At 38.2% G+C, this 20,699-nt stretch overlaps 1 protein-coding gene across 2 annotated transcripts in view; it reads right to left on the bottom strand.

The window, feature by feature from the left end:
• Positions 1-20,699, bottom strand: part of LOC136881151 (uncharacterized) — a 208,006-nt gene that overhangs the window by 122,049 nt on the left and 65,258 nt on the right. For both annotated transcript variants that reach the window (XM_068229260.1, XM_068229259.1), the window contains exon 4: positions 7,534-7,781. In XM_068229260.1, coding sequence (XP_068085361.1) covers positions 7,534-7,781 — 248 coding nt within the window. The remainder of the gene's footprint in view (positions 1-7,533; positions 7,782-20,699) is intronic.

The following is a 20,699-nucleotide window of genomic DNA, read 5'->3' as shown; positions in this document are numbered from 1 at the left end:
ATAAATTTAAACATTGCAAAAAATGAAAATAGATTATCATCATCATCATCACCTAGTATAGTTTTCAGCTACTACCTGGGTCTGTATGGAACACAGTCAACCTCAATTCACTACACTAGTGAGGGAAAAATCTATCTGTCTTGGAGGCAAATCTTTCCTCCAAGCCAGAGGAGAAACCCCCTCTCCGCTTCTAATTTGGAATAAAATGCATGTAGAATTTAATAAAAATTAAGGGGAAGAAGCTTTTCTTAAGAAACAGCTCTTTTCAGGGCTGAATTTTGAGTTATTTAGTGAATTGTGGTGCTATAATTTGAAATAGGCCCAAACTGTAATTCTAGACCAGGTCATAAGTTAGCCTTTGCCATAATTCTGTTAAGTGTGTAAACTGCTCATTCCAATCAGCGCGTCAGAGTAGGGACCGAAAAGCTGTAATACTGTGACGAACCAGTTTGTTACGTACCAGTAGTACCAGAAAATGTGTGAACCAGAGGAATGGCATCCTAAAGAAGAAAGTTTTCTAACTCCCCAACTATTTCCCGCCAATGTTCAGGCAGGCTGTTATACTCGTTATACCCATCTATCGGAGATGAGTGGCAGTATAAGAGATGAAGAACATCACAACAATGTAATGTTACAGTTGATCAATTTCATGAGCTTTCGATATTGTAGGTCTTAACATTTATTTTTCTTCTGACTCTGAAATACCACTTTTATCATAGTCGGTACGGTAAATCTGAATAAAACATAAATCATTGGATATTGTATTCTCTGTAACTTTTGTTATGTAGTGCTTTTCGATAGGACCAATAATATAGGTATTTAAACATTAAATTTTAGGTGCCTTCCCCTAAACTACCATTTTATCCAGAGTGAATGAAATTATTTATAGCTTAGACTTTTTCCCTGACTCTACATACCAATGTTCATTAAATTCTGTTTACCCATTTTCTCATGGTTCAGCGTTGATATGGACTTGGCAACAAAAATACAGATTCATGAATATGTTGGTTATCATAGCTAGTATGGTAAACATGTAAAAGACAGAAATGATCAAAAATTTAATTCTATATAAATTTAGTTCCCATAAACTACCATTTCATTTAGCGTGAATAAAATAATTTATAGCCTTGGATTGTATTAGCTCATTCCCCAACTTTACATACTGATTTTCAGCCGTTTCCTCATGATGCGTGTACGTACGTACATACAGACAGACAGACGGACGGACGGACAGAAAATTAAAAGTGTATTTCCTTATTACTGTGGACACGTCTGATACAGAAATACCATTCTTTTTAAATTCTGAGCAATGTACAGACAAAACTCTTATTTTATATATATAGATATATACATGTAGGCTGGTATGTGAAGTCTTTTGAATTACCGGGCGAGTTGGCCATGCGTGTAGAGGCGCGCGGCTGTGAGCTTGCATCCGGGAGATAGTGGGTTCAAATCTCACTGTCGGCAGCCCTGAAGATGGTTTTCCATGGTTTCCCATTTTCACACCAGGCAATGCTGGGGCTGTACCTTAATTAAAGCCATGGCCACTTCCTTTCCACTCCTAGGCCTTTCCTCTCCCATCGTCACCATAAGACCTATATGTGTCGGTGCGACGTAAAGCCCCTAGCAAAAAAAAAAAAAAAAAAGTTTTTTGAATTATGTGAGGTGGCAAATCCAAGACCAACTCCAATACTCAGACCATAACATTGAAAAAATAAAAAAGCGGCCAAATTAGCCAGACTGCCTGTATTGGCTAACACGAAAATATCACGTACATATTATACCGACGGTGGTAATTTAACATGATAAATGTAACATCATCGGGAAAATCACTGTTGCATGTATGAAAACACTTCACATGGACAACTACTCATCACATATAATCAACTAGAATCACATATATGCTAATAGAATAGACAGACAGCCACACAGTAAAAGAGAACAACAAGCTGATAGTTTAGAAATTTCACTTAGTCAAATAACGTTTTCTCTTAGATTTCACTTCGCTGCATAGATGGAAATACATGATAAAATTGTTAAAAATAAATTAAGGTGTGAAATTCCTTGATTATGAAACATTACTTGTTGCCTTAGTTTTGAAGTGGTGGACAAATTCTAATGTTCATCACCCAATGAAAGGAAAGTACACTGTTTTCAGGAAGATAAAGAAACTTCGTAACTAAGTCGTGATTTATTATCCTAACCATATTGGTTAAATATTTATAATTGGTCTGTAATAACTACAATCCTATTATTAAGTTTCTGGATTTTAAAAAATGGTCCAGAGGTAAAACATGTAGGCAATAGCTGATTTTTCAACTTCCCCATTAATTATCACCTCGTAAGATAGTTTCTATAATTACCACCAGTTTCGAGCTTTTAATTAGCAGAGGTAGCTTCACTCTTCTTATAGGACCAAGTATATTTCTCACTGGAATGAACCTTCCTAAGTACATTTGTGTTTGTTTTGGTTTTCTTATAAAATTCCCTGCAGGTCAGATCGAAATTTAATTTCCAGTAGAGCAAGGCTCGAACTGTGTTTTCGTCCAGTCTACTTCTTTTAAAGTTAAAAACTTCATCAGTGATCCGTATTGAACTAATAATTACAATGCTAAAAAGAGAAAGATGTTCCACCTATTCAATACAATAATATTGTTGCACAAATTAATGTAGCAACATGTTTAATATGTTATGGGACCAGTTTCGACATATATCCATGTCATCAACAGCTGATACAAAAATGGCAAGAAGTCAACACACAAAAAATATAAAAGGTAATTGTAACACTTATGACACTTTTCTTGAAGAATTAATAATAGAAGTTCATGTAGCACTTTTAATTGAAAATAATTGTGAATTATACTGCATCCTTTTTTTAACCTCAAGATCTACAGCAAGAGTGCTCAAGAACCTAAGATATATACAAAAAAAAATTATCTTCACTTAAAAGTGCTACATGAACTTCTATTATTAATTCTTCAAGAAAAGTGTTGTAAGTGTTACAATTACCTTTTATATTTTTGTGTGTGTAGACTTCTTGCCATTTTTGTATCGGCTGATGATGACATGGATATATGTCAAAACCGGTCCCATAACATATTATTAATTAATTTCGTGTGGCTATTTCTAGCCAAGTGCAGCCCTTGCAAGGCAGACCCTCCGATGAGGGTGGGCGGCATCTGCCACGTGTAAACAACTGCGTGTTATTGTGGTGGAGGACAGTGTTGTGTGTGGTGTGTGAGTTGCAGGGATGTTGGGGACAGCACTAACACCCAGCCCCCGGGTCATTGGAATTAACCAATGAAGGTTAAAATCCCCGACCCGGCCGGAAATTGAACCCGGGACCCCTCTGAACCGAAGGCCAGTACGCTGACCATTCAGCCAACGAGTCGGACCAGAACATATTAAACATGTTGTTACATTAATTTGTGCAACAATATTATTGTATTGAATAGGTGGAACATCTTTCTCTTTTTAGCAGTCTACTTCTGTCAAGCGACCACATTATGGAGGTATCCCAGGTAGAGAAAATACAAACTCAGCTACTTTGTGAAAATTACGAATCGGAATATTCTGGGCATCGAAGATTTTGAGTATTTTGACCCATTTATCTTCAAGAAGCCCAAAACCTGGCTTTGAGTTAACATCTTGCTGTTTAATAAATCTCCTAATCCAAGATTCCTCATCAAACAATTTGTCAGTGTTTATTCTATACTCTGACTGTCCCACTTTAGTGGTAATTAGTTCATCAATGTTTATTCTACACTCTGACTGTCCCAAAAATAGTGATAATTAGTTCTGCTGTTTTCCCAGCTTCAGACCACTTAATTTCAGTTTGGTTTATCCAGCTGAAGGATTCCACTTCACAAAAGATTCCTTCCCAAAATTCAATATACTCAATGCATCTTGAATAAAATGCAACCATTTCTTCTTTGAAGACAACAGCATTTATACTGCCATTTTCTTCAAGTTCTCTAAAAAGGAGCTTTAGCTCCTTTTGGTATGAAGAAGTTCCCTTTTCTACCCGCTAGGCTTTGCTTCAGGTGTTCGAGTTTGCAGGCCACTTCTGTTGCAGTGATCTTAGTCTTCTCCATTCTGAATATTGCCTGATTAAATAAATGCAGCTGTCCACAAACAAACTGCAAATACACTTCTGCACATTTATTCTCAAAGAACTTATTAATTACTGTTGGGCATTGATCTTGTGAACAGAAGTAGGATGTAAGTCCTTGGAACGTCTGGATGATCCTTTCTAAGGCAGAAAGAAGACTTGTGTTCTCATGCTGTAAGAGCTCCTTTTATTCTACATCCACAAAATCACCAAAAGGTTTCAACTCCATGATACGCACTGTATATATGTGAAAGTACTTGTATATTTTCACTGCAAGAACTTCAACATCTATAGGAAGAACATCCGCTGCTGTTTGAAGATACTTGTGCAGTATATGAGCAGCACAGCCAATACCCAAAAGTTCTATGTTAAGTTCATTGTTCAGCTGATGGTATACATTTTTCCCATTTCTTCCTTTCACTATGCCAAAGTTTGTGTTGCAGTTATCTGCACAGAAACCTACAACTTTCTGCTCAAGTTCATACTTCTCGATGACAGATACGGAAAGGTCGCTTAATATCTCTGACATTTCCCTTGGAATTGATGAAATGTCTAAAAGTTCTTCTTTCACTCCCTCTGAAGGTAAGAAATACCTCACCAACACTGGTGACATTTTTATCGCCTGCATATTAGAGGTATCAGAGGACATGGTTAAAAAAGAGGCTTCTTTTAAATCTTCCTTGACGTCATCAACTGATAAAGGAGCTAAAACTGCGCATATCACTGATTCAAATTTCATACATGCAAGACTAAATTTTGCATCAAACAGTTGCAAAACTAGTTTCGAACTACAGTCGGCTGATTTGAAACTGAAATCATGGAAAGCTGTGTGATAAGCAGAAGTTGCTTCTTTAGCAGTCATTGCAAGTTCCTTGTTCTGAGGATCCGTGCTCTTGAAATACAAGGTGATATTCGAGTTAAATGCTTCTGATACAGCAGATTCGTGCTTCACACTCCGCACATGGTCAACGATATCAGATCGACTTCCATGTGCCACAGAAAAATCACCATCACAATGTGAACATGTAACTCTGCTTTCTTGATTAAACAGTGTTTTCAAAAAACGGATATTCTTATATTCTTATAAAGGTCCAATAATACTGCCTTGAGGAATTTCCCTCTTAATGATTACAATATCAGATAATGCTTCACCTACTTGAAATCCCTGAGTTCTCTTTTCTAGAAATATAGCCATACAGTCTGTCTAATCCAATTCCCACTTTTGTCAGTAGTCTCTCATAGTCTACCCTATCAAACACCTTAGGAGGTCAATCGTCATGCTGTCCATTTGACCTCTTGAATCTAAAATATCTTCTGTATCTTGCTGGAATCCTACAAGTTGAGCTTCAGTGGAATAACTTTCCCTAAACCTATAGCTCCATGGCTAAATGGTTAGCGCACTGGCCTTCAGTCACAGGTGTCCCAGATTTGATTCCTGACAGGGTCGGGAATTTTAACCATAATTGGTTAATTCCGCTTGCACGGGGGGGCTGGGTGTATGTGTCATCTTCGTCAATTTTATCACCACAATGTGCAGATGTACAATATTATAGGTTAGGATCCACCTTTCAATACTCCGTAATAAGATGGTAAAAAGTAGTTACAACCTGTTTAATGGGACCGGTTTCAACACATTTTAAGTGTCATCATCAGCCAATTTGCGAAGATCTTAAAACAACTAGCATATTGAATACAGGCAAAAAATTAACATTGTATCATAACGTAGCAATTCAGTAAATGTTCAAAACATTTACTGAATTGCTACGTTATGATACAATGTTAATGTTAATTTTTTGCCTGTATTCAATATGCTAGTTGTTTTAAGATCTTCGCAAATTGGCTGATGATGACACTTAAAATGTGTTGAAACCGGTCCCATTAAACAGGTTGTAACTACTTTTTACCATCTTATTACGGAGTATTGAAAGGTGGATCCTAACCTATAATATTGTACATCTTATTTCTCTATTCAATACGGAACAATAATGAAGTTTTTAACTTTACAATGTGCAGGTCGCTTACAGGTGTCACGTCAAAACACTGCATCTGGTGAGTCAAACTTATCCTTGGACATGCTGGCATTAAAAGCCATGCACCATTTCATTATTATTGCCTTCTATTAAACCAGTTAATAATTTTGGAAACATTTTTAATATAATCAGAAAAAACTAAATAATAAGCAAACATGGTGGTGGGATGAAGCCACATTGGTTTGGTACCATAGATATAATCCATGTCATAGGCTCGATGATGGAAAAGCACGGAGAAAAGCAGAAGACATTGCATTTGGCATTTTTAATCCTGGAAAAGGGTTTTGATAGAGTTTCACACCAACTCATCTGGCATGCTCTACAATGTCATGGAGTTCCAGAGGTGGTTGTGAGTTTGGTCCAATTACTCTACCACAACATTACAAGCGTGGTGCGATGTCTGGCTGGCATTTCACCACCTTTCAACGTATAGCCGGCATCCACCAGTATTCAGCACTATTGCTTCTACTTTTTATCCTTTTTATGGATACGGTGACTGCCGACTTACCTGTGCCACCTTCCTGGCCACTGCTATATGCGGACGAAGTGTTGCCGTTGCAGCAGACCAGCCTCGCGCTTGAACATCATACGCAGAATTGGAAGGACAGACTGGCTGAAAATGGACTAAGGCTCAACATCCAAAAAACAGAGTATCTGGAATGTGGCCCCCAAACCGATGGAAGTGTCTGAACTCTAGTACTGTATCTGCATTCCACACCAGCCGAGCAATGAATGGAGGAGTGCGACTTTGCCAGTTATAACCTCACGGCTTGTAAGTAAAGAGGGCGTTGATTGAAACATGGCCGACTAGATCTCTTGCTATGCTGCAGCTAGCTAGAGCGAAATATTAAGTCGGGCATGATTGATTGTTGCTAGAGTGACAATATCCTCCGTGCTTGCACCTTTAAAAAGTTTGACGTGAGACACACCTTGATTTATGAAGCACGTCTATATTCTCTATGAGGTTCCCTTTAATATCCTTAGGAACCATTTAAATAGCCAATGAGGAATCCATAATGATCATATGAAAAATTGAAAGGACTCATTTGCCATTTTAATATTTTGGTATCATATAGATAATAATAATAATAATAATAATAATAATAATAATAATAATAATAATAATAATAATAATAATAATAATAATAATAATAATAATAATAATAATGTTATTTGCTTTACATCCCACTAACTACTTTTACGGTTTTCGGAGGTCATATAGATAATCAGTTACGTTAAGCAAATTATTTTAAACTTTAAATGCCTCAGTTTTTTGTTTATTTCAAATATCAGATAATTTAACTTAATTATTTCGTAAGCTCTGTGAGTTTATGCAAAGCAGAATAGTGTATTCAAAATAAAATATAAGTTACATAAAACTGATCTACTCACCACACGAGATGCTGACTCTCCCAGTTTTTCCTTGCAGCTGGCTGTAGAGAATTTTTGCTCTGAATGTATCTTTGAAGATTTTATTTTTTTCCCTTTGAATTCCTTGCACTCATCTGGAGTTTTGGCTTTCATCTCAGAATACAGAACCACTGAATAGAGATCATTATCTTTATTTAAAGGAAAGCTAACTGTTAAAGTGCCAGCAGATTTATTTAAAAACCTGTCTATGGTTTCTGATGAAAGTGTTCCTGTAAAAAAAAGAAGTTTCTTTGTTTTAAGATGTAGTAAGGATGTAGGAGATTGAAATAAAGTAAATTACTGATTGTTCATGTGTGGTTTATCCAGTTTGCCAGTTATTTGTGCATTAAAACATCAAAAACAATAAAAATGAAATGTAACATATTGTAGTGAACAATTAAATTCCCTGCTTTTGTACTAGGCTTTTTCTAAGTTGAGTTGTTATAACACAAGGGTTTCCAAAAGGCAGCCAGGGAAGCCATATTTCATGGCCCACGAGGGCTTTAAACAATATATTTTAAGAAATGTGGAGAAAATGTACACAAAATATTTCATTGTTCATTCAAAAATGTATTAATTTGTATACGTACCCTTTATGGACTCAAGTGAGAACTAATTAATTCTTTATGGGTCTTAACCATTAAAAATTATAGGATCCTATTCCAAATCTTGAACACCATGCCAGCCTCACTGCAGACATTTTATGCTACGTAGCATACAATGAATGCCAAGAAATACTTTAATTGCCTTTGGTGTAAGAGGTGATTCCAGTTCTTTATTCTCCTCTCATTGGTAGAAATGGCTGGTACACAGAGCTGCACACTCGAAGAAATTTTCAGGGAAGTATACTTCTGGGATTTTAGGCTCTAGCAACTGTACTTCATTGTTCCCTTCATACTACTCCCACTAAATCCGCATCCATTGTTGGATGGGGATCCATTGTTGGATGCGCTATTGAATGGTCAGCTGTTGGTGTTCAGTACATTACATTTTCTAGATTAAGTGGGCTAGCTAGTTGTGCTTTGTTTCAAATTTAGCTTTAGGAAATAATTTAGGTAATAATATTAACTTTAAAATATTGGTTTTTTTTTAAATACTGTATCTGTAGGTTCGTTGGTATAATACTTTCGAAGGCAGATTATCAAAAGGAGTTTTAACTTCCATAGCTTTCCAATTCAAGCAGACAATTGACCCAGTATTTTGTATAGATATCCATTCAAACTATCATAAAGGTAGTAATTTATTAAATTAAATAACACGATACGGTTGTAAACTTTAATTTAAAAAAGAAATTGAAGAGAATATGTACACGGTATTTCACTGGAGAATTACTCAACAGTCTGGATTGCTGATGATTGTTTGCTGCATTCCGACAAGATCAGTTGAATAGTTGAGTAAATAAATACAAGAATCAGCTGATTGCTGTATTCCGATAATTTGTAGTACTAAGTCCCCGGTATACTTTGAACTTTGCACCTTCGTTTATTTATCGAGTAAAAATTAAAAAGTTAATCAAATTCCTATATCCCAATAATTCAATTCAAGACCCCGGCATAGTTTTGACAGAAGGTTTTTTCTACTTTTGAGGAATTATTGTAGACAACCTCTTATTTTTCAGGATGTAAGGACACTTTTTTCTCCGTCCCACATAGTAGGGAAAGTATTAGTAATCCATCAGCTGTAAAAATCATATTACCACATTTCAGTTAAGAATAGTAGTGTAGATATGGTATATTAGATAGTATTTTGCCTGTTATATTTGTGCGTATCTTTGTGCGTGTATTTTTCGTGTGTATCAATTAGAGCATAGTAGGATAAAATAGCACTAATAATAATCTGTACATGCATTTAGCTTTGTTGATAATCTTTTAGTAGTTCTTACAAATTTTAAACTTGTAATTTTCATTTCTGTTTGTGCTTAATAATAACATATTGTAATTAGGATACGTCTGAATGTAGTTTAAAAATTATAGTAGTGTATTGCAGTATGAAAATTATATGAAAATCCACAGCCTGTTTCCAGTCATTCAACCGGATCAGGAATGGAATGAATGAAGCCCCCATCTAGCGGCGAGGATAGGAATTGTGCCAGCTGCCAAAGCCTGTCGCACTCCTCTGGGGCAATGATTAATGAATGATATATGAAATTAAATGATATTGGAGAGTGTTGCTGGAATGAAATATGACAAGGAAAACCGGATTACCCGGAGAAAAAACTGTCCTGCCTCCGCTTTGTCCAGCACAAATCTCACATGGAGTGACTGGGATTTGAACCACGGAACCCAGTGGTGGGAGGCCGGCGCACTACCGCCTGAGCCACGGAGGTTACTGTATTGCAGTATATTGTTAGAAATTAGCATGCTCATTCTATTATTGTAAAATATTTATGTAGTATAGTAGAAGTGTCTGTAGAAACCCTCTTACTAGAATTCTGTTGTAGTAATTAGGATAGGATTAACTGCAGTTAAGAATTGTGTAATTCGTGTGTATTCCTTTCAGTACTCAGTAATTAACGTCAGTTTTTATCCTGTTGGGGTGTTGTAGGATAAAAATACAGTACGACAAAGTTGTATTCTAGTGTAGCAGTGTATTAATTACCTTATTGTCATGTGATCCTTCAGTACTATTCTAGATATTATTTCTTTTGTTTTACTTTTTTTTGCACAGCATAAGTTATTTTATTTTTTATTTTATTTTCATATTCCTGTAAATAATGGCTAAGGAATGCAAGTGTAGGAACTGTGGATGTGGCTAGCCATTAAGGAGTATGAGGGAGGAGTTGGAGAGTTTGAAGGAAATAATTAGAATTCTCTCAGAAGACAAGAAGGAAGGTAGGCCTCCCTCAAAAAATGTAGAGAATACAATAGGTGTAAAAGAGGGATGGGAAGGTAAGTGAGGAATTGTAGAAGACAGGTGGTCTAATGTTTCAAGGGGAAGGAGATTGCAGGCTAAGGGCTCTATTCAGGATCAGAATTCAGGACAGGTGTTTGTCAGAAATTGGTATGAGTCACTGCCGGTAGAACAACAAAGGGAAGATGAGAAACAGATGAAAATCAGGGAACTATTGCTGAGAAGTGTGGAAGTAGAAGGAAAGGAAAAGGTAAGAAAGGGAAATGTAGAGTAGAGGATAGAAAAAGATAGGTGGAACGGGGTCATGAGAGGGAGAAAAGGGAGAAGGAAGCAGCTTCTGGAGTTGTCTGGAAAGATAGGACTGACCAGGAGGGGAGGGGATCAAATGAGGTGGGCAGGGTTGAGGCTCTGGTCCTGGGGGATTCCATCGTTAGACACGTGGAGAAAGTGTGTGGAGGAAAGGGAACCAGGGTAGAATGTTGTCCAGTAATTAGGTTGAGGCAGATGTTGAGGAAAGTAGAAGAGGAGGAGGGAAAGGAGAATGTGGTAGTGTTTCATGTTGGTACCAACAATGCAAGGCAAGCAGGTATAAGTATCAACATAGTTGGGGATGTGTGGGATCTGGTAAATGCAGCACGGGTGAAATTTAAGGAAGCGGAGATTGTTATCAATGGAATACTGTGTAGGAGGGATACTGTTTGGAAGATGATTGGGGACTTAAATAAGACTATGGAGTGGGTATGTGGGGAAACTGGGAGTGAGATTTCTAAATCCTAATGGGTGGAAAGGAGATAGGGATCTGCACTTAGATGGCCTTCACTTAAACCGCAGTGGTATGTATAGATTAAGAAATTTTAGTTTAGAAGGGTTACAGGGGGGTACATTCAGTGAAATGGGGTGGTCTAGGGAGCGGTGATAAGGGTACAGGGATCTGGAAGTCAAGTAGGGATGACATAAAAATGTTAGTGTTGAACTGTAGAAGTATCATAAAGAAAGGAATAGAATTAATTTAATAGATATATACTTACCAGATATTGGAATAGGAGTTAAATCATGGCTGAGAAATGATATAATGGATGCAGAAATTTTCTCACAGAACTGGAGTGTATCATGGAGATAGGAGAGGAATGGTAGGAGGGGGAGTATTCATTCTGGTGAATGAAGAATTTGTAAGCTACAAAAAAGTTAAAGATGAGAAACATGAAATTCTAGATTTAAGGCTCAATTGTAAAGATAATAGGCAACTTGATGTGTTTGGAATGTAGAGCCTCCATGGCTCATGCGGCAACATGCTGGCCACTCACCACTGGGTTCCGTGGTTCAAGTCCCAGTCACTCCATGTGAGTGCGACAGGCTTCGGCAGCCGGCACAATTCCTATCCTCGCCTATTTTGACCTGGTTGAATGACTGGAAACAGGCTGTGGATTTTTATGTGTTTGGAGTGTACAGATTGTGAAAGGGTAGTGCTGATGCTGATTCAGAATTATTCAGAAGATAATCGACTATATGAGAAATGGTATGGAAAGGAATGTGATTGTAGCAGGAGATCTGAATTTACCAAATGTCAATTGGGAAGGTAATGCAAACAACAGGAAGCATGACCAACATATGGCAAATAAGTTAATATGAGAAGTATAGCTGACTCAGAACGTGATGGAACCAACTAGAGGGAAGAATATTCTGTACGTGGTGCTGGTGAGCATGTGTTGCTCAAATGAAAGTACCTTTAAACACAGAATTATAAAGGTACAGTATGAATGTGATATAACAAGTGCCGATAGTGAGAATTTGCAAGTTGTGTTGATACATAGAGACCGTGAAGGGTATTTATCCATATATATACCTGTACATACATATTATATGTATATATCATGTTTTGTAATTAGTGCTCATCAGGCTAACTACAAATGGTAGCTTGGTTTTCGCTTTTGGTTTCCCACTGTCTTTTGTTCAATACCTAATTGTGTAAATATGGAATCTTCTAGCAGTATTTTGTGAGTGTATTCTATGTATATTTTGATATGTTGATCAGTTGCTCATGCGCAGATATTATTTAGAATATAGTTGATTATTTTAGAATCAGTGGAGTTATTGATGAACCTAAGTGCAGTTCCTACCTATTTAGTCATTTTTAGAAGTTTAGGTAAGGCCTGAAGCAGATGTACCAGTACGCAGCTTTATGTACACGCCCTGGGAGAAAGAATTATCATGCTTTATTAAAATTTGAGGGATCCATTTAGGTGATTAATTATTTTATTAAGTTATTTGAGTTATTTTATTCAGATATCATGCACCGGTATATGTTACAAATGACGCCCAAGCGTGAGGTGATTAATTGTTTTATTTTATTCATATTTCATTATTTTTAATCATATTTCAAATGACACCCAGCAGTGGGGCAATGGTTATTAATTGTTATTTAGAATTATTTCAACCTTTATCTTTCTTACAGAAACTCTCTTTGTGGCGGAACTAGGGATGAACATACCCGCATTTCCTGTTCAGCTGACAGAATTTGTTAAACTATGATACCCAAAAGGCGAAAGGCAGGTTATAAATGCAACATATGTAGCGTGGCTTGGATGACATCACAATACACTAAACAAGGCTTGCCAACATCGGTGCACTATCCCTTCACAGCTACTGAATTTTTTTCACATTTTTTATTTTTGCCGTGTAGACATTATCTGTTGTGGTGTGTCATGGCCATGGCAAAGAGCTCCTGAATGGAGTGTGGTCACTGTTTTCATGACAGAGATTGGTCTGGAGCTGGACACTCCTACAAAGTGACAAAAAGTCAAACTGCTTGGTTTTCTTATTTTCACCAAATGTGGTAGCCCCATGGTCAGAAAGGACACAAAGGTTATCAGGAAAGTTGTCTTCATCACAGCGCAATGTCAAAAATCAACAAAGAAACTGGCCGCATTTCGCAGAGTTGCTTGGTTTTGGTTTTGATTCTTCTTCTTCTTCTTTTCTTCTTCTTCTTCTTCTTCTTCTTCTTCTTCTTCTGCGCAAATGGGTCACTTAGGACCGCGAGAAATCAACATTTGTTGAGCTTTCCTCCTCGCCCAATAGTTCTTCATTTCCTTCGACTGTTGTACTTTCTGTTCCTCCGATCAAGTAAGTCGTGTTGGTTTCTTCTCGTCTTCCTCAAATCCCTTGTGTGAACAATTTTTCTGATTACATTTCCATCCTGCAGACAGTAGCAGCGATTGGGAATTACAAGTGGGGGCGGGGGGCAAAACATGTACAGACAACAAAAAGTATGCGGGTTTGTCGAATATAGCGGGCAGGGGGTGGGTATATACATTAAAACTGAAGAAAATGCTGCAGAGTGGGTGGTAGGATGTTTTTTGATGCTGTCTGAGGAAATTTCAACAGAGAGGTGAAGGTTGACAGTTTACCAACTTAAGTGCGGTATTTTATTGAGATTTTGATTCAGTAAACTACAATAAAATTTTCACCAAAGTAATAATAATTACATATGGATTACAATTAGAATTACGGTGTGTTTATACAATTAAAAATCATTTAGTACTTGACTACACACTAAGAAACTAACAGACACTAAAAGAGACTGCCAGACTAGCGAATGCGCGCGACAAGAGGGTGAATCATACCTCACTGTCCATGACCTTGGAAAAATAGTATACCCCTGCTGCCCTTCTTCACAGCACATGCAAAGTCTCCACTACTTGCAGTGGCCCTGTACGAATCGGTTAGCCGCGACGAACGACATTTTGTGCGTATTTCTACTAATAATTTTGTTAGAATTAGCTGATAAGACAACAGGGGTTCTACAAATTGCCCCCCCCCCCCCCCCTAACCGCCGCTACTGCCTGCAGATTTGATAATTTTAATTCAGTGAGGTCTTTCTCTACTTGCTCATACCATTTTGAACTCGTACGTTTGATTTGAAAACATTTGTGTATTCGAAAAATAAGTCTCTTGTTACTCATTCTTTCCCAATGGCTTATAAATTGAATTCGTCGCGGTCTTATTGTATCAGTAGTTGAGATATTTTTAAATATATTTCCGAGTTGGATTTGGGGTAATGTATTCCATTTTTAATTCTTTGCCGTAAGATTTTCCTTTCTTTAATCTCTAATTGATCTTTCAAATTGTATGATGTAAATTGAGTGTTTCTGAAGCATAAAGAACTTCAGGTTTTATCACTGTTCAGTATTGACGAATTTTATTCTTCCAGGACAAGCATTTTTTGCTATAAACATTCCTCTATGATATAAGTATAGAGGCAGGAGGGCAGGCTGGTGGGGCCCTGGCAAGCGTACTACGTACCAGTTTCACATCATTTTTGTATGCCTTTTCTCATTCCTAAACGTGCCTTCCGTGTATCATAGCGCTACCGTACCACGGAAGTCCCTAACTTTTCTTGGCCATCTGGTTTTTTCGTTATTATTGCTTTCACGACACTTACGGTACTGTCCGGCTACATGGGCTTTGGTCACAGGGATCCCGGGTTCGATTCCCGGCGGGGTCGTGAATTTTAACCATCATTGGTGAATTTCTCTGCCACATGTCCTCGGACACTTCCGACACTAAAAGACATACGCCATTTCATTTCACTTACGATACCGTACTCTTGGAATCGGTTCGGTAACTTCCGTTACGGTATCGTTCAACTCTCTTTCTGACTCCCCTTCAACTTTTCTCCTTTAAAATCGTAAATTAATCCATATAGAACTTAAATATTTTTTAAAGAAAAATTATCGCAATAATGCATATAAAACGTGTTAAACAAACGACCTCAAAACATTTCACAACATGGAGGATTGCAAGTTTACAAACAATTTACTGAAGGGCGCTAGACGTGATGTTATTAGCAAAACCAGTCTCAGAACGCAGTCTAGGAAGGCCTGTACACCCTCGCACAATCCTCTGAAGTGAGCATCGTTATAATGTGTGGTGATAATGTGAAATAGGCTATATTTGAATTTTTAAAGAGAACGGGATACTGGGCTACACCAAATTACCAGAATAAGTCAACTGGCGAGATTAGAGTATTTCGCTTTCCAGTGATAAGCAATGGTGAGATCAACGGACCATCCACCTACATATTTGTTGTGATCAAGTCAATACGGATCAAATACCGGTCACTATGGTCAAGATTATTAATCAGTTAGTACGGTTCAAAATTCCACGCGTGATAAATGGCAATCTACACATAATTCAGTCTTGTTCGAAGTTAGGAAGTTATTACATTGAAATGATTCCTCAAGAATCATATGTTTATATGAACGATTTATTATTTATTTATGGGTTCCATTATGTATTTCATTCTGACATTATATTGACGAATCGCAGTTTGAACAGAAGAGAAATTCCAAACCAAAAATGTCCCTAATTCATCCCTTTAAAATATTCTAGGAAACCTTCCAAACAAAGATATTTTTAAAAAGGAAGCAATAAAGATAATATGAACTGTATAATAATAATAATAATAATAATAATAATAATAATAATAATAATAATAATAATAATAATAATAATAATAATGATTTTTCTTTTTCGAGTTAACTACTCAAGGGAGGTCGTTTAGGAAAAAATAAAGTAAGGAAACTGGCACAAGAAAGTGAAAAGAAAGCTAAAAGCTAGGAATCAGCTAAGGACCCCGTGGTCGCCAACCCGCTCTTCCAAGTTGAGACCAAGGGGGCCCCTTTAGTCACCTCTTACGACAGGCAGGGGATACCGTGGGAAGTTTTCTACCACCCCCACCCACAGGGGGTAAAGATTATGAAAGCTGTACAAACTGGTTCGCAGTTATCTACCACTTATATAAAAGTGAGACTTGTGATCCGAATGATGTGTAACCCAATATTCACATAATGCTAAAGACTTCTTTTTTTTTTTTTTTTTTTTTACAATCTGCTGTACGTCGCACCGACACAGGTAGGTCTTATGGAGAGGATGGGATAGGAAAGGGCGAAGAGTGGGAAGGAAGCGACTTGACCTTAATTAAGGAACAGCCCCAGCATTTGCCACGTGTGAAAATGGGAAACCACGCAAAACCATCTTCGAGGCTGCCAAAAGTGGGATTCGAACCCACTATCTCCCAAATGCAAGTTGATAGCTACTTGACCCAAATCGCATAGCCACTTGCTCGGTATTCTTCTTCTTCTTCTTCTTTTTCTTCTTCTTCTTCTTGTCCGGCTGAATGGTCAGCGTACTGGCCTTCGGTTCAGAGGGTCCCGGGTTTGATTCCCGGCCGGGTCGGGGATTTTAATCGCTTCTGATTAATTCTCGTTGGCTGAATGGTCAGCGTACTGGCCTTCGGTTCAGAGGGTCCCGGGTTCGATTCCCAGCCGGGTCGGGGATTTTTATCGCTTCTGATTAATTCTCGTTGGCTGGTCAGCGTACTGGCCTTCGATTCAGAGGGTCCCGGGTTCGATTCCCGGCCGGGTCGGGGATTTTACTCGCTTCTGATTAATTCTTCTGGCTCTGAAACTGGGTGTATGTGTCCGTCTCAACACTCTCCTCATCATATTCAGATAACATAGCACACTACCAACCACCACAGAAACACGCAATAGTGATTACATCCGTCAATATAGGGTTGGCGTCAGGAAGGGCATCCGGCCGTAAAACAGGGCCAAATCCACACGTGCGACGCACCCGCGACCCCAAAGGTGTGGGAAAAGCGGTAGGAAAAGATTATTATTATTATTATTATTATTATTATTATTATTATTATTATTATTATTATTATTATTATTATTATTATTATTCAGATGCCCGCTTTGTACCATGTTGTAGGGGTGGCAGAATATATCCACGGTATCTCCTGCCTGTCGTAAGAGGTGACTAAAAGGGTACCCAATGACTCTTAACTTGGGAGCGTGGGTTGGTGATCATGAGGCCCTTAGCTGAGTCCTGGCATTTCTTTCACTTACTTGTGCCAGGCTCCTCACTTTTTCTATTTCATCCGACCCCCCTTGTTCAACTCTAGTTCTTTTCCGATCCCGACGAAATTAGAGCATTCGAGGCCTAGGGAGTCTTCCATTTTCTTTCTGTTCGATACCTTCATTTTTCGAAGAAAGTGTCGGATCCCTTCCATTTTTTCCTCTGATTAGTGTTAATAGTGGATGGCTGTTCACTTGTACTTTCTCTTAAGATAATAATCGCCATCACCACCACCACTCCTTTGTACTCTTTAGCTGCATGGGTTATCCATAAACTGATGCAAAGTAGCTAAGAACATCACTCATATGACGTGAAGAGTATTTTTGCCTCTGAACCCAAAGAAATGACCACATGAATGGATAACAACAGTTAGCAAGTATAATTTAATGCACTTATCTCAGGAGGCATTGAATTTTTGTCAGAAATGCAGTACCGGTAAATACTTTCTTAATAAAAGAAATGCTTAAGCTAATTTACTACAACTGTCTTTAAGTACTTTAAGTTCAATATTTCATGCAATAATAATGTAATAGAGGGACAGTGCAGATTTCTATGTTTCTGTCAATTTGATTACGTATTTATAATAATAGAATTTAATGCAGCCAATGGCCAAGAAATAAATACAATACCGTACATTGCTCATTCACTACAAAATGAGGTCAACGACGTTGTTCTTTCCGTACACTCCCGAAAATGGTACCGTTCGCATTGTTTCTTGCACAATTTGCAAGTACAGTCGTGATGTCTTGTCTTGTCTTGTCGCATATTTTGTGATGGAATCCATGCACAGCGAATCGCGTCATGATATGTCGCAGGTCGTAATTTGCACGTTGCCAGTCTTGAGTCATCATAGCATCCGTGGTGTAAAACGTGCTCCATATTTCTTTCTTCTTGTCGTGTAATTCTTTTAACGCACTGTGATACACAGGTGTAGAATGTAATAGCATCTATTCTCGAAGATCCTCTATTAAGAACCTTTCTCCCACCAGCTCATATACCAACCGTGAGGGGGTATTTAGATACGCTGAGTACTCTTTTTGGATAAATTGCCTTGATCTTTTCCAATTCCAGAAGATTGCTCTTAGAAAGATGGTCCCATATTAGATGTAATCCGTAGCTCACAATAGGCGAGATCTTCACTCTGAATAGCTTTATAGCTATATCCACTGAGAGGTTCCTTATGTGTAAGATGTCGTGCATTGCTATTATCGCAGTTGCGACCTTGTCCTTGATGTGAAGTGTGAATGTCGTTCCTGTAGTTTGTAGCGTCATTCCGAGGTACCGGTATTTAAAGGACGCGACCGTCGTTAATCTTTCGTTCTTATAATAAATTGTGACATGTGATGCAATTTTCCCCCTCGTCTGAATGTCATAACTACTGTCTTATTTGCATTCAGCTGCAGGTCATTTCTGCCGGCCCATTCCACTAATCTATTGAAGGCTGCTGTCAGATCTGCATGAGATGATGACGCAATCGCCATGTCATCCGCGTAAACATATATATTTTACATTACTGGAATTTACTGTTGTTATTGCGTCCATGGTCGCTATGTTAAACAGGATCGGACTCAATGGGTCCCCCTGAAGCACTCCAGTCGTTTGCTCTATTTGGGATAGATTTTGTCAGATTGTCATCAATCTGTACGTAGTTTTCTGCGAGTATGTTTCGTATCAGAACTAAGAGAAATGTATCACTTTCCAAGACATGCTCCAGTCTTTCCAACAGTGGCATTCTATTGATTGAGTCAAAGGTCTTTGAAAAGTCTATGAAAGTTGCATATAATTTTCCTTTCGGGTTTCTCGCCGTTTCCTGTATGTCATCTTGTAGACATTTAACTGCTTGTAGAGTAGACCTTCCCTTGCGAAACACAAATTGCTCTTCAGGTATTTTACAGTCCATGAGGTCAGTCAATCTATTTGTGATAAGCTTTGTCAGTGTCTTGAACGGAATGCATTCTAAAGCGATACCCCGATAAGCATCAGGGTCTCCAGTATTTCCTTTCCCCTTGTAAAACATTTTTAGAGTGGTGTACCTCCATCTGTCAGGGATAGTTCCTCGTATGAGGCATTGATTCATGATGGCTGTCCAAACCGCTCTGAACACTGTTAAGGTTTGTTTAAGATGTTCATTGAAGATGTTATCTGGACCAGAAGCCTTTCCATCTTTTACTCTGCAGAATGGCTGCTTCTACTTCGTCCTCTGTGAACAACTGGATATTTAAATCTGTTTCATTAGTCTTTCTCTTAATCGGTCGGGAGTCCCTTGCTTGCAGTACCTTGCCAAAATGTGATGTCCATGTTTCCATTGCCTTGTGCCTAGGATATTTCGGTTGCCTCAGTTGCAGAGCCTTATATAGGTTCAATTGGATTTCCACTTGACGCTGATACGCTCCCTTAGCTTCCTTACTTATCCTCTTGTAAAATCTCCTTAATATCGAATAATTCCGCACGCTTGTATCAGTTTTTGTACGAGTCACTGCATGAAAAGCATCAATGGTACTTCTCCTTGCCTCATAGCAAGTAGCATTGAACCCTGGTTTAGCTCTGCGTTTATGTGATCTTGCTAATTCCTTTGAGTTTTCTAACAAGTTCTCTATAGTACGTATTACTTCGTTCAAATCTCCATGTCGTATCATGGTTAGTAGATCCGGTGCTTTTGCTACTTCCTCTACTAGACGGTCAGTATTAATCGTCCTGGGATTTGTCACTCGTTATGGATTGAAGTCTACATTGTTTCTTACGTCCGTAATGAAAGTCGTCTCGACATCTTGAAGTACTATCTGTTTCATGAAGTGAAGTCCCTTCATGTTTGAAAAGACAAGATCTATTGTACTGCTCCCATAATGTGAGAAGCATGTGTGTTTGTTTGGATCATTGAGAAAGCATAAACCCTCTGCTTCCAGAAAATCCAGTACGAGTTTAGTCTTTGTGGACTGACGATCTATCCTGCAGTTCATATCACCGGCTAGTATGAGAGGCTCGTTCTTGTGTGTTGCACTCCTCTATAATAGCCCTGATGTGGGTATCTGGTGGAAAGTAGACCCCCATTATGGTGCACTGTGCAGTTTTAACAACTAATACATTGTCTGTTTTATAAGTCAGTTCGAACGGTGATATGCTTGGGCTTATAAGGTACGATATTCCTCCCTTTGGGCGCCCCAATAATCCCTGCGTCGCCAACACATGTGCCGCATAATAGTCTGGCGGAGTCCATTCTTCTGTTAAGAATGTTTCTAGCAATATAACGATATCATATGTCTTTAGTCTGTCCTGACTTAATGAGTTATTCGCATTCTTCAGCCCGTCTATGATCCATGTTATGCACCGAAGTTTCTGGTAAGGTGGTACATTCTCGTCTCTCTTTTGGCTCAGTCTGC

Source organism: Anabrus simplex, chromosome 9, assembly GCF_040414725.1.
Source record: "Anabrus simplex isolate iqAnaSimp1 chromosome 9, ASM4041472v1, whole genome shotgun sequence".
NCBI classification, from domain to species: domain Eukaryota; kingdom Metazoa; phylum Arthropoda; class Insecta; order Orthoptera; family Tettigoniidae; genus Anabrus; species Anabrus simplex.
Note: the sequence above shows the minus strand (reverse complement) of the source record. Positions and strands in the feature narration are given on the sequence as shown.